This window comes from Orbicella franksi, chromosome 6 (assembly GCF_964199315.1).
Source record: "Orbicella franksi chromosome 6, jaOrbFran1.1, whole genome shotgun sequence".
In the NCBI taxonomy this organism is placed as follows: domain Eukaryota; kingdom Metazoa; phylum Cnidaria; class Anthozoa; order Scleractinia; family Merulinidae; genus Orbicella; species Orbicella franksi.
In genome coordinates this window covers 31,083,234-31,099,638 of record NC_138150.1, presented here as the reverse complement: position 1 = coordinate 31,099,638, position 16,405 = coordinate 31,083,234, and the positions used below count along the sequence as shown (strand labels likewise).

The 16,405-nt window shown below is 42.1% G+C and overlaps 1 protein-coding gene across 1 annotated transcript in view; it reads right to left on the bottom strand.

The window, feature by feature from the left end:
• Positions 1 to 625: 625 nt before the first annotated feature.
• LOC145489362 (dynein beta chain, ciliary-like) overlaps positions 626 to 16,405 on the bottom strand; it is a 41,158-nt gene continuing 25,378 nt past the window's right edge. The window contains exons 40-64 of the mRNA XM_081468327.1: positions 16,210 to 16,371; positions 15,791 to 15,984; positions 14,969 to 15,131; positions 14,354 to 14,620; positions 13,780 to 13,941; positions 13,390 to 13,518; positions 12,545 to 13,054; positions 12,087 to 12,413; positions 10,949 to 11,212; positions 9,936 to 10,171; positions 9,356 to 9,478; positions 8,669 to 8,873; positions 8,137 to 8,442; positions 7,790 to 7,960; positions 7,244 to 7,366; positions 6,597 to 6,790; positions 6,137 to 6,344; positions 5,879 to 5,947; positions 5,472 to 5,699; positions 5,025 to 5,216; positions 4,323 to 4,442; positions 3,667 to 3,909; positions 3,040 to 3,222; positions 2,189 to 2,476; positions 626 to 1,526 (exon numbers count right to left, since the gene is read on the bottom strand). Of these exons, the coding sequence (XP_081324453.1) occupies positions 1,197 to 1,526; positions 2,189 to 2,476; positions 3,040 to 3,222; positions 3,667 to 3,909; positions 4,323 to 4,442; positions 5,025 to 5,216; positions 5,472 to 5,699; positions 5,879 to 5,947; positions 6,137 to 6,344; positions 6,597 to 6,790; positions 7,244 to 7,366; positions 7,790 to 7,960; positions 8,137 to 8,442; positions 8,669 to 8,873; positions 9,356 to 9,478; positions 9,936 to 10,171; positions 10,949 to 11,212; positions 12,087 to 12,413; positions 12,545 to 13,054; positions 13,390 to 13,518; positions 13,780 to 13,941; positions 14,354 to 14,620; positions 14,969 to 15,131; positions 15,791 to 15,984; positions 16,210 to 16,371 (5,397 nt within the window). The 3' untranslated portion in view covers positions 626 to 1,196. The remainder of the gene's footprint in view (positions 1,527 to 2,188; positions 2,477 to 3,039; positions 3,223 to 3,666; positions 3,910 to 4,322; positions 4,443 to 5,024; positions 5,217 to 5,471; positions 5,700 to 5,878; positions 5,948 to 6,136; positions 6,345 to 6,596; positions 6,791 to 7,243; positions 7,367 to 7,789; positions 7,961 to 8,136; positions 8,443 to 8,668; positions 8,874 to 9,355; positions 9,479 to 9,935; positions 10,172 to 10,948; positions 11,213 to 12,086; positions 12,414 to 12,544; positions 13,055 to 13,389; positions 13,519 to 13,779; positions 13,942 to 14,353; positions 14,621 to 14,968; positions 15,132 to 15,790; positions 15,985 to 16,209; positions 16,372 to 16,405) is intronic.

The window sequence follows — 16,405 nt, the reverse complement described above, 5'->3', positions numbered from 1 at the left end:
GGTAAATATTCCAGGAAAAATGCTACTCAGTGACGTACAAGTTACAGCCGTTCACTTCTCTTTTTCTCAAAAGAGCACACTTGAAAACAAAGTTAAGTACGAGACGAGCTTTTTGTCACGTACCAAAGCGATCTGTGGTAGGTGGTCAGTAATTTGAGTTTGAGGTGGCTAATTAAAGGAAACGAAGTGGAATGCATGTCCAGCGGATTGGATAGAAAAAAAAAAGAAAGAAAAACACAAAAAAAACAGCGATTAGATCCTTCGGAGCAAACTCTCCGATCGTCACCTGAGATGTCAGCTTCCACCGAAAACCGCACAGTGCAAGAGTCATTGACCACTTTTATTACCAGAAACACTTATTGGAACGTTATCCTTATTTTGACGATCGATTTCCAAATATTCACGTCAGTAAAACTACGGGAGTCGAAACAGTTACATTCTTTCTTCAGAGTTTCTGGCCTGAGTTTCACCTGTCTGCGCGAGTCGCGCTCTCCCAAAAAGACGACAGTACAAGTGCGAAACTTGAGTAGACAATTGTAATTCAGGCTACAGACTTCTGACTTTTCTGAAAACAATGACAGCTAGGCTACCGATGTAAGCTAACAAGACGACAAAGATTTACATAAGACTCTTTTTTATTTCACAAACAATTTGTACACATAAATAGTTTTGCACTTTAAAAGTGCCACGCAAGGAAAGACGACAACAGTACAACTTGGCGAAAAAACAATAAACGACTTAGCTTTATCTCGGACTCAAGCGAGAGAAACGTAATGAATGAATACAAAAATAGGTGGCTCTTCAGATGAACTACAGTACCAAATAAAGAATGAATTCTCGTGGAGTACAAGAAACTTTAGAGCCGAGAAGAGAAATGAGTTTATTTGGGACGTAAGTGGATATCACTGACACCCGTAACTATAAAAAAAAAAGAAAGTTAAAGCAAAACTTGAAAGCATGGGCCAGTGAAACGTTTTGTTGTTTCCATCATCAAAAACTTAGCAAAATCCTCGTAAAACTCTGGTTGACACGTATAACATAGAAAGTGTCTCTAGCACCTAGAAATGAACTTAACCGAGGGAAAAAACTCCACACTCTATTGTCAATCGAAAAGACGTTTCTAAGGTTAAACAATAATGTGAGCAACAACGGTTAACACTTGTAAGTGGAAAGCACTCAAGAATAAACACATGGATTCAAGCGCTTAATAACAAAGCGACTCCTGCGAGTGTCCACTTAGCCGGGGATTCCTTGGTCTTGAGGTAGAAATTCCACACGTACGTGGGGCCTCGCTGCCTCGTCTTATACACTGGACACTCGTAAACGTTCTTGGTTTCTTGTTTGTCGACTGGGATGGCGCGAATGAACATGACTGGCATACCAGGAGTCAGTTCCTTCAGTCTTGATTCTGCTATCATGCCAGTCTGTGTGTCCCATCGGGCTCCCTCCATGAACAATCCATGCACATAAGCACCTTCTCGGGGCGGACTGTTGAAATCCTCTTTGTTTTTCTTTGTGACGTCAACCTGAGAAAATTATATACTTTGCATAAGTCAGCGCTCGGGTTTATATAGGGGGCGAATTACGCCCTGAGATGTTCTCTGTTTTATCCTCCCTGGTATGTACAATCCAGTCAGCCACTAGTTTGCGACAACAACTTTAATAACCGAGTTCAGTTTTCAATCATACAGGACAAATAGTAACAGTCACTAACCGACAACAATACATGTGTTTTGCCTGTTACATGTAACAAAGCCGAAGGTCCCAAATGATATGTTCATAAAATTTCGTTTAGGTGAACAGTGTCACTATGAAGTTACAGTGGCCCGTTGTATTAGGTTGTACTGCAAATTTTGCCAGGAATTGCGTGATTTACTGGTGATTTGGTTTTACTAGCGTAAACTATTCAGCAATAAAATCCAATTTTGTTCTATTGTTGACGATATAATTATGCCTTGGACTTTAATTTGTTGTTTTTTCAAAACATTTTGCCCCAACTTTATTAGATTCTGTCCTTCATAACCAAAGCCGGAAGAAAAGGTTTTCTGTTAATCTCAATAGAAATAGTATTTCAAGGCTCCGTGTGTTACGAATAGAATTGAAGGCTTGATTTTTGCTGTTTCGCCCTCTCTCACGAACCACAAAACAACCACAAGACGAGAAGCGGCTGGATTTGCAGGGCATTTACCTGAAGTGCCATCTTGTCCAGAGGCCATTCGTTCTTTCTTGCCATAGACTGCTCAATGGCAGTAAGGAAAGACTGTGGATTGAAGAAACCAGAAAGCCAAACAACGTTTGGAAGACAGAAGTCCGACGTCCAACTCTCTAACTCTTTGATTCGCAGCAGCAAGTCCACAAACCATGCAGCCAGGCCTGACATGGACGGATAAGCACGGCGCGTCCAGGATTCTGGGACATCATCCAGGTAGAGAGAGTTACCCAGTTCCTCCATGTCAGCGGTGATGGTCAGTTCACCCTGCAAAGTACAGATGGAGTTCGAGTGTTAATTTAGAGACGGGTCAAAACATAAGGAGGGTACCTGACAATATAGCAGTGATCCACAATCCTCCATAGGAAAACAGATGGAGGCTGAACATTTTACCACAATACCACGCGAACCACAACCCATTTTGATTAGGTTCAAGGAAAGTCATATTTTTGCAATAGTTGTCTCTGAGCGTTGTAAGGGATTTCATGCGCTAAGAATTATGGGTTAAGGTAGCAGTCGCCATCTTTTATCCATTAGGAAGTGAATGATTATAAATGGCGAAGATTAAAAAGGCTCACAATATGGTCAAACTTGATAAAGCCGGGTTCACGTTTTCACATTTGAAACTTCCTCGAAATAAATCGAGGGTTTACAATGTTTGCACGAGGACTAATTCTACGCATGTGCTACGTAAACTTCTCTATTTCTTTTACAGTCCAAAGCTAAGAAATGCCACAGGACACCTTCACGGCAGTGTTACATAGCAAACTCGACAGGCAATAAGATTACGTGCTAGATAATTACAATTTTATCAAGACTGATGAACTCACTTTGAGACCCAAATCCAGCTCTTTCAGCGAGCGTTTGATCTCGCTTGTCAAGATGTTCATCCGTTCACACTCCTGGAAGGCCACCACAGTGTAAGGCGTACGATCTTCCACACGAGCCATCATTTCCTGCACGTTAAACTCGTCTGGCAACTTCTCCAAGATTTCATCCAAAACCTGCTTCACCTGTTTTTAAACAGAGGCATATTTAGTTGTCAGTTTAGATAAAATAGGCTGAATCTTCTAGTAATCAAAGCTGTGATATTTCGTAGCGAATTTCACACTGACAATCGTAAGGAGCTGTGAAATTAAGCAATGGCATGCAAATAAATTCTGTCGTGTGACGCGAGTTACATCTGGAATAGCGTAGACTAAAAGGTTATCTTTATGGTCCCTATTCTGTTTTCAGTTCCCTAACAGCTTGTGTTTTTGTTATCTTACATTACCCTTCCAGTCTTTAAAGAGATCACGATCTAATTTCTTCTTAAATTAACAATAAAAAGTCAAGTATAAAGCCTATAAGAATACTCCAACTGATCACCAGTTGTCCTACTAGTACAATTAAATTCTCCAAATGAGTAATATAAGAAAAGCAAGGACACTGGCAAGGAGATTTTGCATCTTAATTACCTTTTCTTCCCGAGTCTGTCCTCCGCCGCCTCCAGCACCCGCGTCTCTGGGCTGCATCTCAAGCACAGTACGGAACAAGTTATCCGAGGTAGCTGTTAAGAAGCCGATCTCAGCATTAGGATGCAGACCGTACAGGTATGGACTCTCTGGAGGCAATGCTTCATCAATGTAGGCGTGGTACGTCTTGTAGTCCGAGTTGGGAGGAATGGGGAATCCTGGAGCAAGGTTCATCTCGCCTTCAAGCTGTACAAAGGAATCAAGTAATGGGTGAGTTGATTATTGCAGTTGCGATTTGGGCAGTGACGAAAGTTATTTTTTCCCGGATGAAACTGTCGCAGAGATCTGATTTAAGTTCGAGCCCTACCAGAGGGTTGACAGTTATGTTGTAGCGAAAGAAGCTTTACTCTCAAAGCGGTTTCTCTGGACAGAAGTACAAATAGGTGCGAGCGGTTTGTCTTGTCACATCCAGCGGGAGAAACAATACTACTACCTGCTTCATATAGTCATACTTTATATAGTCATACATGAAATTGAACTGAGGAAAAAGATTTCAGTGCTTCCATCAAACACCGATTTTGCGAATGATTCGAGAATCTGCTGGGTATACTGTTTTCATTGACACAATGTGCAAACAAGTACACGAGGTTCTATCTCACCATATCTGGTTTCATGTACTCCTCCAGGTAAGTTCGACACAGTCTTCTATCCCAGTCATCTGTGATATGACCGCCATACATGATCTCACCGAACAAATAACGCAGATCAGTCCAGGGAACCTGACACAGAGCAAAACGAATTAGCACTGCAATCATAGCTCACGCTTTGACACTTGGCGGGAGGCGGGCACTCCCTTATTTGGGCTATATAGGTATGTGCAGCCCAAAAGGGTATGGTTTTTCAGCCGTTTTGGTCAGAAATAGGGTATCGATTTCAGCCATTTTGGTCTCAAGTTATAGGGTATGGTTTTTGCACTTGTCTAGAATTAAGTATGTTTTTTAGAAGAAGTTACTTTTTTCGTCATTATCGATAAGACCATCAACAAAAGTCCTTCAGAATACCTTAAACATCGGTCTGAACTAAGTAACTAATTATACGGCAGGTCTGAAACAGGGTATTGATTGAAGGGTCAGGTCTTAAATAGAGCACCAAATGTTTGGTCAGGTCATAAAGAGGGTAGGGAAAATCACAAAGTTTGGTCTTAAAAAGAGTCAGGGTTTTGGGAAGCGAGCCGCACACCCCAACCTGATTTTTCTGGAAGTAACACCCCAACCCACCTGGGTTGCCATCAAACTGCTCTATCGTCAAGGCTTAGATAATCCCTGATACTCTCAAACTGCAAGCTTTTGTTGTATACATACCTTAGCATTAGCCTCAAGGTAGTTGTAGAGTACATTAACACTGATGGTCAAGTCACCAGTGTTAAACGGATACGACCTGTTCCATCCTTGAGGACCAAACTTACGGCGCTCAGCAACACACGCGTGGAAATAACACAGCGCGAACAGAATGCTCTTGAATTCATTCTCACGGGCACACATCTCCAGCGTGTCCTGAGAAGAGAAAAAATTGAAAGGTAAGGTTGATTTGTCATCCATTTCACTCTTAAACAAAGTAAACACATGATTAAGGTACCGGCATACGGTGGAATGTATCGCGCAATGTCTAAATGGCACTATTTATGCAACCATGGAATTGTTCCCGCAAATAAAATCACTACCTCCTACTTTTACCTCATAGTAGCTGAAAAGTTCGCGCGAAGTTACGTGCAGTGTTCAATCGTGCGTCACTGAAAGAATCTGACCTACCTGGTTAAAGTTGTCCAAAGCCTGATGTAAATTGGCCTGCATGCCAGTAGGCGGTTCGTTAGTGATTTTGATGGATGACTCCAGGATTCCTTGAGGTATGATGTGAGCATCAGGAGAACCCGCCGGTTCAGCGGAGATGTACACTCGATAATTCTCATGGCTTCCTTCACTGTAGGCCTCAAGTTTCTTCTCCAGAGTCGGCAGCCATTTCTTCACAAGATGGATATTCTACAACGAAAGCCCAGTTGAAAAGACTTGTTAAATCACATACCCAGCATTCTTAGGCTTCTCACTCAGCGTCTGGGTTGCAGACAGCCCAATGTTTAAACGTTTACATGTTTACACAAGGTTTAAACTAATTATTCCAGAGTAAAATAACGAGTATCACAGATTTTTTCTTCAATTACCTGCAGAATGACCCAATGTCCTTCTTTAGCGGCCAAGTCCAAACTCTGTTCCGCAACAATTTCTTGACCCTGAAATTTACAACAACACTAACTTCAATTCACGCTCGAATTTTCTTTTCAAAATGAAGAAAAACAAATGACAAGTTTCAAATTTTCTGGTCTCAGTGGGGTTCATCTCGTAGTACCCTGGGTATGAGAGGTTATTCCACTCAGCATGGAGTACGATCTTCTATCGTTCTATGGACTGACTTTTCTCACCTGTCCAAGTGACACATTATGGAAGTTCTTGTTATCGAATGTGAAGCCGAGTTTCTTGCCCAGTGCCTCCACGTCTTTCAGCGGATCGACTCCTGGGGACAAGATGAAGAAGATTGGGGTCCCAGGCCCGCTCTCCTCGTACGACTTTGCAAACTCCACTTGACGATTTTCTACATATTTTGCACCCATCTTTTCTTCAACAAAGCCGCTGTGTAAGGCAAGAGGACACACAAGTATTATCAAATGTTGGAAAGGTTCCAAACTAACACTTTAACAGAGATAAGTAATATTTTTTTACTCAAAAAATGTTGCTTAAACTCATGAACGAGCCAATAATGAAATCCTTTGTACATGAGAAGGCGGTTTTGTCAAGTCAGTTAATACACCATTATCTACTAGACGTTAGTCACGCGAAGACCTTCCTGCTACAGGATAAAACAGTGCGTTTCTTTCCACCAACCTGACGGCATATGTCATTCTGTCAGGCCTCAGAGCCCTCATCATGCACAGTTTCTGTAAAGAGCTCTTGTTCTTCCACTCCTGAGGGAATTTTTCTTTCTCAGGACACTCGCTCTCCACAAACTTCTTCCATCTTTTGGCTGATCCTTCAATATCACGATCCAGGTTACGGAATTCTTCCATGTTACTCAGTGCCTATAGAAAAAACACACCCGTAAAACCATCTTAAAGGAGCTACATCACGGTTTGTGCATGTTGAAAAGTTTACCTTAAGTTTTTCAAGTTCGTTGTTTGTAATCCGTGTAAATCTTCTCCATCCTTAACCATCCTTGTTCCTTTATGGTTTATTTTTGTCTCTTTGGTGCTGTTATATCTTGGTAAAGTTTTATTTTCAGGTTTCCTTCAATTAAAAAGGTAATTTATAACGTGGCCAAAATAACTCAAAATACCGTGATTAAGCTCCTTTAAGTGTAACACAGGAATTCTCAACTCAAATCGCGCGGAGCTGCTTCACACAGTACTCGAATATTTCGCACCTAGAATGCGAGCAGTGACCCAAATATTGCACTTTTACGCGACCAGACGTCTTTTCTGTGTTTTTCGGTTTCATTCGATGATCGAGGCTGCCAAATACTTGAGTGAACTTACCTTAATTCCGCCCCAGCAGAGGTTGTTCAGGAAGTCTACAGGGCTGGTCACGTTCATGGCGGCAGGAAAACGAAGAAGGAATTCCAGCTCATGCGGTACGATCTCTTTCTTCATGAGTAAAATCTGTATAAAGAAACGGAAGAAACTGGTTAGAAATGATACTGTAGTGTTTCTCACGATCTCTGTTTCTAAGGTTTGTTTATAACACAAAAGAAGCAACGACAGCCAAGGTGAGTCTGATTAACATTCTTTAAGTTCTGAACATTAGACAGTTAATTTCTACAAAGTTATACGTAAAAAAATTACAATATTTTAAACCGCCAAATCAGCCCTACCTGGCTTTTATACGGGTCCTCTATCCTGGTAGAATTGGAATTTGGAGATTTTGGTTTTTGTGGAGGGAAAAAAACTGGAGAACCCGGAGAAAAACCCTCAGAGTAAGGCGAGAACCAACAACAAACTCAACCCTCATGTATAATTTGCTTTAGTTGGTTTTCTTTTGAAAGGTGTGAGGGGAAACCAGGAATCAATTCTGGAATTTCTTACCTGGAACGCTACTTGAGCAGTAAAGATCAGTTTATCCTTTTCGAACAATCCTCGTGTGGTGTAAATGAACACTGAAAACGTGATGCAGTCGATCAGGTTGTTCACTCGGAGTTTCACTTCTTCTGCAGGTTCAGCTTTGTCGATAGCCTTTTGAAACACCACATTGAATGCCTGAAAAAAGGAAACAAAAACACAGATATGAAGATTTTGTTTTGGATCAGAATTGAGGAATGCGTGGATGCGCAGAGAACATAACCTGCCAACAGGATTCCTGCACAAAAACTATTTCACTTAATGTTTGCCCTGCTTTGCGTTGTTGCATGGCGTCGGACTGTTTTACAACTGACCTTGAGAGAAAACTGGTAGATCGGGTTGATCTTGTTGAGGTCGTTCAATATGAAGTAGCACAATGATGATCGTGCAGCCGCTGGTCTATACTGCTCGCGGGCTTCGTTGATCTTGACCTCTGTAGTTTTTCCCTCAGCGACTTTCACCTCGATCTCCGCAGCTGTTCGTTTGGTTGTCTCTAGGTTCTCCACAAGAGCGTAATCACCCAAGAAGTTTCCACCGGCAGCAGACAAACGGGCTAATAAGGAATCTTCTAGCTCTTTGATCTTGATGGTGAATTGGTTCATTTGTTGGGTCAAATTGGCCTAAAAGCAAACACGGACAGTTAATACAAGAGTAAGCATATTTAATGGTTTCATGCTAAATCAAAAATCGACTTGTCTTCTTAGCAACAATTCAGGAAAAAAAACGTTACCAAGCTACACCTTCTCGAAACTTGTAGCTTCAGTTTTACACCGATCGGAACGGCCCCACTAAAATGGTCTGCAATCTAACTTTCGTTCTCAAACAAGTAACACGAACGTTCAGTACCTTTGTCTCTTCGAGATCTGGCCTCTCTTTACGAACAACGTCGGCCAACAGCTGGTCTTCCAAGCCTTCACGTGTGACCGTGAAGTTGATAAGGGTGGTCTGGGCCTGCATCTCAGGTTTGTAATGTGGATTGGCCAGTTTGGTGTGAAGGATCAGACGGAAGTCTGGGTGATACTCGACTTCCTTGTCACCCATCTTGATGTACCTGAAGGGCAAAGAGATGTGCACCTTACCTCCTGTACTCTGAGCCTCTCAAGGTTACAAGTGTAAAGTAGGACTGAACAAAACTTTAGTTGCTGTCAACTGCAACAGTGGGGGAACAACGCCATGCATTTTTGCCTTGACTTCAAAACTTCAACCACAAGAAAACCAACATTAATGGTTTTATTTTGTTGACCAGCGCTTGAGAAATGACAGGAAATTACTAGGAAGTAAGCAATGATGAGTAATGATGGCGAAGATGGAATTAGGTTGCGATATGGAGAAAAGTTGAAGAGAACAGACAAGATCACTGATGGTAAATGCAGCTTGTAGTTTAATAAAAGACCAAAAGCGCTCTGTAGCCAGCTGAAGCAACAAGATGTTTTTTTTTTTTTAACATTAATGTATAAATTATCTGGTATGGGTGACCTACAATTGAAATACTGGATCACAGAGACCAAAAACATCGACCACAACGAAACGCACCTTCCTTTCTTGATAGTGTTTCGGCCGACCAGAGGATCCAACACTGGGTCCATATTCTCACCCATATTCTCAATGAGTACACAATCGCCATTTGCTACTGCACGTTCAATGGCATCCAGATATCTGTAAAACAAAACAACCAGCATCAATCAGACCATAAAGTACAACAATCTCTTGGTAAAAACCATACACAGTGGAACGTCATTGTTTACATTTTCAACTCATTCATGCGCGCATGCGCAATCGATGAGTTAGTGCAACAGGGACTCGATGTAGACTTTTAATTCCTTATGAACATATGACTTTGCGCATAGAAGTCAAGGCATCATGTCAGATACGAATTGACTTCAGACATTTAGAGAGCTTGTGAAACTCAGTAACTGATGAAAGTTTAGGTTCTTTGAATGCAATATGAACTCTTATATTCTTTATAAATTTCGAGTTTTAAAATCCGCGTCGCTCAAATTCCTTGGGACAGTTAATCGTGCTATGCACTTTCAATATTGAGAACTGATACTTTTGTAGCCTGATCAGAAATTGAATCGCCTTCAAAGTAAACAAGAATATTTTTCTATATTACCCTTTCTGTCCCAGCCTGACGACTCGGAGTTCCTCTCCTTCTCTGGTTTTGATCCACTTTACGCCCTGTAACTGTGGATCGATCATAAGCGGCCATCTCTCGCAGTTCGTCAGGATGGTGGCATTTTCAGTACTCATTCGATCACTCGGTAGGTTCTCATTCTGCCACGTAGCCACGGTCGCGTTGTCAGTCAGCAAGGTCAGCGGATCGAGGTTTTCAGTGATCTTGATAGGAACCTTGTGTAGCCGGAATGATAAATAAATTTAGCAATTTGAAGTTTTTGTAATCCTTTTCAATCTTCACGAATCTTTAACCATCCTGTTCCTCTGTGGCTTGTTGTCACCTTTTAGACTTTTTTCTACCCTTATAAACTAGTATTTGTGACTTACATGGATTTGAAAGTAACTTAGTACCTTGGAATAAAATGGCTTTTGAATTACGACTTATCACAACGTGGCTTCATTAAGCTTACATTTGACCTTAAATGTCCGCTTGTTAGTTTGAAGACCTCAAAAAAGTGTCCCTTACTACAAGAGTCAGGTACTACGATTATCAGTTGAGTAAGGCGGGGCGAAAGTTTAGTCACCAAGTTTTAACGTAAAAATCGTGTTGTTGTCACGAGCAACTGGCTCCGTATCCGTTGGCAACTTGTCCGCCTTTGACGTCAATTGGCAGCAAAGCGCGCGAAATTGTAGGCGACGCGACAGGCGACCAACGGCTGTTGATATTGTTACCAACGGAAACGAGGTAAGTTGCCCGTGACAACAACACGATTTTTACGTTAAAACTTGGTGACCAAACTTTCGTCCCGCCTTACTCAACTGATAATCGTTGTAAATAGAAGTGGCATTTAACAACAGCTAAATTAACTACGAGAAAGTGTCTACTTAGCGGAAGATGCCTGCTTTGGGTAGGTTTCTGCTGCACAGAAGGAATGCCTATTTGCAAAGTTTCTTCGTAGAAGTATCTGTTGCACCTCAGTCACAAACACGATAAGTTTTGTATGGACCTACCGACTGTCCTTTCAAGAATGGAAGCCACTTCTCGTGCATAAGATTGTCACGGTATTTCCTTGTGAAGCAGCCCACATATGACACGAACGCAGTAGTCAGTAACACATCCCCGGGTAAGGTCTTCTCCTGCTCCTTGAAGTTCGCCACAGATTCGGCCCAGCGGACGTTTTCCGAAGCCAAGCCGCCGACCAATCGATTGGCCAGCTCGATCGTCATTGCTGTCTGTTCGGCTTCTTGCTGGCACTTCAATTTCTCAGCCGTGGCCTTGAAAGAAATAACATTTTAACGTTAATTTTGGTCTAAGCGTCCTTGAGTATTTTAACAGATAAAAAGCCATAAAGTCAAGGTTCGTTTGAGATCTGTAAGCGTTGTTAGAGGAGGCCGGTAACCGGTCGTTTAGCCCCTAGCCGGTTAGCCCCCAACCACGAGTGGATTAGCCCCTAGCCGGTTAGCCCCCAACCAGGAGTCGATTACAAACCATCAGATTGACCACCCCACCCCAACCCCCAATCACCTGGAGTTGGTCATAGGGCTAATCGGCCTACACCGTAAATATCCCCTGATGACGGATACCAAAGGCTCGTTGAGGACAATCTGCACTGGATCATGCCCGACGACTTTGCCACACGGCAGTGGACAACTTCATCATATGGGATGATGGCAGGATTACAGACACGGGTGAAAACTACAGTCGCCTTAACCTCCCGTAAGCGCTTACGGAAAGTGGTCGCTTACGGGAGATGGTCCCTTGGGAGGGCCTGGACCATATTGAGTCAAATTTGCCTCATCAACACATGGTAACGGCACAGACTTACCCCATGTTTTAAATGCTTTATTCATGTACGAGTCAATTTCGAGAAAATCCGGTACTTGGAGAAATTTCCATCTCTTGTACTACCAGGAAAACGATAACGTTACAACACCTCAATACTCAATTTGCGCTCTATTATCTGTCGAGCGGTCGCTTACGGGAGGTTAAAAAAAGAAAATTTCAAACTTTTAGCTCTAAAAGTGGTCGCAGTCGCTTACGAGAGGTGGTAGCAATCGGAGGTTCGATTGTATGGCCCTATTCAGTTCTCGCAGACGAGAGATGAAATTAAGTCAAGTCGGTCAAAATTTAATACTTTCAAATCATTACCTTCTCGAATGATGCCGTGAGCTCAGCCAAGTTCTCATCGAGCTCATTAATCTTTGCCTTGATCTTAGACAGCTTCTCCTCTGCAGCTGCCAGCTCTGCATTAGCAGCGGCTAAGGCCTGTCTCTTGGGTTCTACGTCACAGAATACGTGATAGAACTTGATAATGTTGATGCACCATGCGCAGATACCGGCAGCAGCACCAGACTTGGAGCGGATGAAGTCTGGTTCAAACTCAGGATCGTCAAGGTACGGCTGCACTGCCTTCAGGTTACTCTCGTGAATATTTTCTTTGTCGTAGTTCACCAACTGGTCTAAAAATTGATCAACCTTTCAAAGAGACAGAAAAGAAAAATCGTTGGCGGTGGCTGGGAAAATAAATCTTCCCATTTTACTTGCTGCGAAATGTCTCGGTACAGCTGCAGTAAAATCACAAAATTGTCCTTGCGTCAGATATTTACCTTGGCCATCATGATTTTGCACTGCTTCCAGCTCCTGTCTTTAGGAATCTTATTGGGAGGAGAAAGCAACACATAAACAGCAGATGTGACGTTGACTACAGCTGAGGGTGGCGAACCAAACGACTTCAACTCTGTCAAGTTGTTCTTGTTCAGTGTGTTCAAAGCTTCTTGAGCGGCTTGCAGAGCAGGTTCAGCTTTGGCTAAGTCCGTTTCACAAGACCTCTGCTTCTCAGCCACATCTTTAGCAATGACCTGAACCTTCTTTTCTTCTTCGTCAGCAATCGCTTTCTCTTTGCTAACCTTCTCAGTTTCGACGCCAACCTTTTCAATCAGTTTGTCCGCATCTTCGTTCTTCTGTTTGAGTTCGACTTCTTGGGAGGCCAGCTTGGCTTTCAGATCATCTACCTGAGAAGCTGTACTCTGTAACTTTAGCAAACCATTTTCGAGACGTTCGGTTTGTTGACTTAACTCAAGCGACTTCTTTTTCAAAAGATTTCGGTACAAGGTAATCTGCAGAGAGTAATTAATATATTCAGTATCTGAGCCTCTATTCTTAACAAAAGTCTTGTGGACACATCAATCAAAGGCTAGAGATATCGCCATGGCAGTCAAACTGAATTTGTATCATGCGGTTCCGGCCTTTTCTTATGCTCTACAAGATGGTGTAAATTTAACTCTGTAAATAAAACCCTAGGGTGTGACCATTCAAATAAAAGCTATTGAGCAGTACTTTCATATGATGCTGGTTATTGTGCCACACAAGGTGGTTCTACGTGTTAAAAATTGTTATAATTAAAGTTCACCATCACTTCTTTGGTGTGACTTTGTTTTTGTAGGGAGCATACCTGTTCTAAGAAGCTCTTGGGAGTGGTGTAGTTGTAGCGCCTTTCATTTGCCAAATACAGCTGGCTTTCTTCGTTCACGCTTGTGTGTACAAACGACATGAATTCGGCAACAGAAGGCTTCACCTCATTCTATAAACAAAAAGACGTCGAAAATTAAAGTAGCCATTTTAGGGGCAAAACCTTGATAGAAGCTAGCGTGGTTTATCTCAAAAGAAAGTTAAGATGCCGGGGTCATGCTCACCAATGTTGACATTTAAACAAACAAACAAACAAAAAACAATATAAAATACCAGATTAAACCATTGAGGTATCTCAGGGCTAATTAATGTTCAAGAATTGCTGTTGGGTTTCATGAAATCTTGGTAGATTTTTTTGTTTTCAACCTCTCACCTCAAGCTGTTCCAAGTCATCAATGAACCTCTTGCTGACGGACACCAAAGCCTCCTGGGGCCACTCGTGGAACCAATCAATGGCCGTGCAGTTAGTGACAGCCGGGAACTTACGACTCCTTACACGCAGCGTGGAACCCACGGGAGAGAAGCACAGGACAACCTGTCAGCGGTAACACAACAAATAGCCGCTATTAAATATAGTCCAAATGAAAAATTCACCTTGTCAAAAGATCATGCGGTTTAACAATGACAGAATTGCATTTATTATATAAACTGCGGTGTTTTACAAGGATTTCCAGCCCTGAAAAAAGCCGAAATTTTACACGTGCAAAACTACGATAATTTTTCACTGTATTGATATCGAAGACGTTATGTTGATGCCATGTTTGACGCTTTAACTGTGCTTAACGTTGTTGGCCGATCTTCCTCGGAAGTCTTCGGCAATCTTTCGAAAATGTTCGAAAACGTTCGTGTGACCTTCGAACAATTGTATTATTCTCTATTTATCATCAGCGAACATGTATCTCTCGCGAAAATTCCGTCAAATCGATGCTGGAGTTAAGTTCGTTTACCTTCAAATTTCGTCGCACCCGTTCAATGAAGAACATCCAGCAATTCTCTCTTGTGTCTTGAAGTCCAGCACCTTTCACTTCATTTCTGACTCCGGAGATAATATTCTCAACTTCATCATCAGCGAACAGACCTGGGATCTCACCAGAAGCCAGCAGATCGTTGATCAAAACAAGGAAACTCTCTTCTGGAACTTGCGCGTCCGTCAAGAGGAACACAGTGCCGACGTTTTTCAGCCCTGCCTTGGTGCACAGGTTTGCTAAGTCAAGCTGGATAGATGAGAAAAAATGTCAATTGATAATTCAGCAAAATTGGCATGCGTGTATTTTGTTTTATTTTTTCGCACAGTCATATCTATGAAGACATAATTGATCATCGCAGTTACACACACAACTTAGGCAGTTGTCAAATTAAAGCCTGAAAAAAGAAAATTCAGGCCTGAACGGGACTCGAACAAATGACATCTGCGATACTAGTGCAGTGCTCTACCAACTAAGCTATCAAGTCAACTGGGAGCCAGTCACTTTGTGAGTTCGTATAAATATACCCGTAGACGATGAAGATACTGCGAAGAAAGATATGAAGGCATGATTGATCATCGCATCTCTATTACACACCTTCAGGTCTGGGATGCTGTATCCTTTCCTCAGCGTAATCTGAAACACTTCCAAAGCACTGATGAAGGCGGCCAGACGAGCTAAGCTTTGTTTACCGCTACCTCCAACACCCACTAACAAGGCGTTACCACGAGGAGATTCCAGAATACGGTTGATACGACAACTGCAAAACACCACATAAACAAAAAAATTAAGCCACAAAATATATTTGCTTAATTTGGATGTATTCTCTTGATGTTTCTACCATCGGACCAGAATCGCCATAGAACACGAAGCAAAAGAAAAATGTCGCCGAAGGAAAGAGCTGGAAACCACGAGCGGAAAAGAGCGGGAAACAGGTAACCGAAGGAAAGTCCAGGAAAAACGCAACGATGAAAAGCGCGGAAAAATACGTCGTCAATGGAAACAGCGCCAAAGCAGGGTCGCGAAAGATTTATTGGAAGGAACCGGTTGGGATGACCGTTAAATAGTGGTAAGGGTTTTTCCAAAATCAGCAAACCAACCGAGAGAGGTGGCGCTTATCATTTACAATTCACTTTCCGTTGATGAGAGACTAAAACTGGGGAATTGAGCAAATGGTAAGGAAATTGCTGTCTTTCCCTTCCGAACGGGGAAAGGGGAGTACATTTTTGAGAAGTCCACAATTTTTGAACGGGATTTCTGTTCCAGTTGCTTTTTAGTCGAAATTTCCAGAATTGTTTTGTTAGGTCCCCAGAGTAAAATCACGATTGCTTTAAATTTTGCATCTGATTGGCCACACCACGATACGAGAGTATTTTTCAAACCAATCTTTAAGAAAGTAATTGCAAACGTTTCACTCACACATGCTGCATAGCGTCATCGAACAACACAAGGTTCATAACCGCGTTCACTTCATTGTAGTTTTCCAGTGCCTCGACGAGCAGTTTGTTCAGCGACTCCCAGCCTTGGACTGCCAAGTACTTCGGCTCTCCAATTCCACTCGCAAAATGACAGAACATGTTAGGCTTGGCGTACAAAGCTTCTTCGTCAAAGTCCTACGTGAAACAAGAAACATTTCGGTTGCTATAACGGGCAGCACTGGCAGTGGTTGGATACAAAGTCTGAAAACCTGACTAAAGTTATCAGTACAGTTAGTTAAAATATTGCAAAGATATTTACAAAAAATATCAAACATTGATAACATTTCATTTCATAAACATCTTTTCCATTCAAGAATGATCAAATTATGTTTCACCGCACGAAAATAGAGCAAGACAAACCTCGAATATCTTCTTGGTGATGTCTTGTTGTATTCTGTCATAGTTCTCCATGTCTTTCTCTTCTATAAGTTTGTCTCTGTAAACACGATCACACTCGTGCATCCACAACCTCACAAGATCCATCGGCGTCTTTACACATTCGGCTGAAGAAAATAGGATTCCCTACAAAGAAAAAAAAAATCATCACTAAAGACCA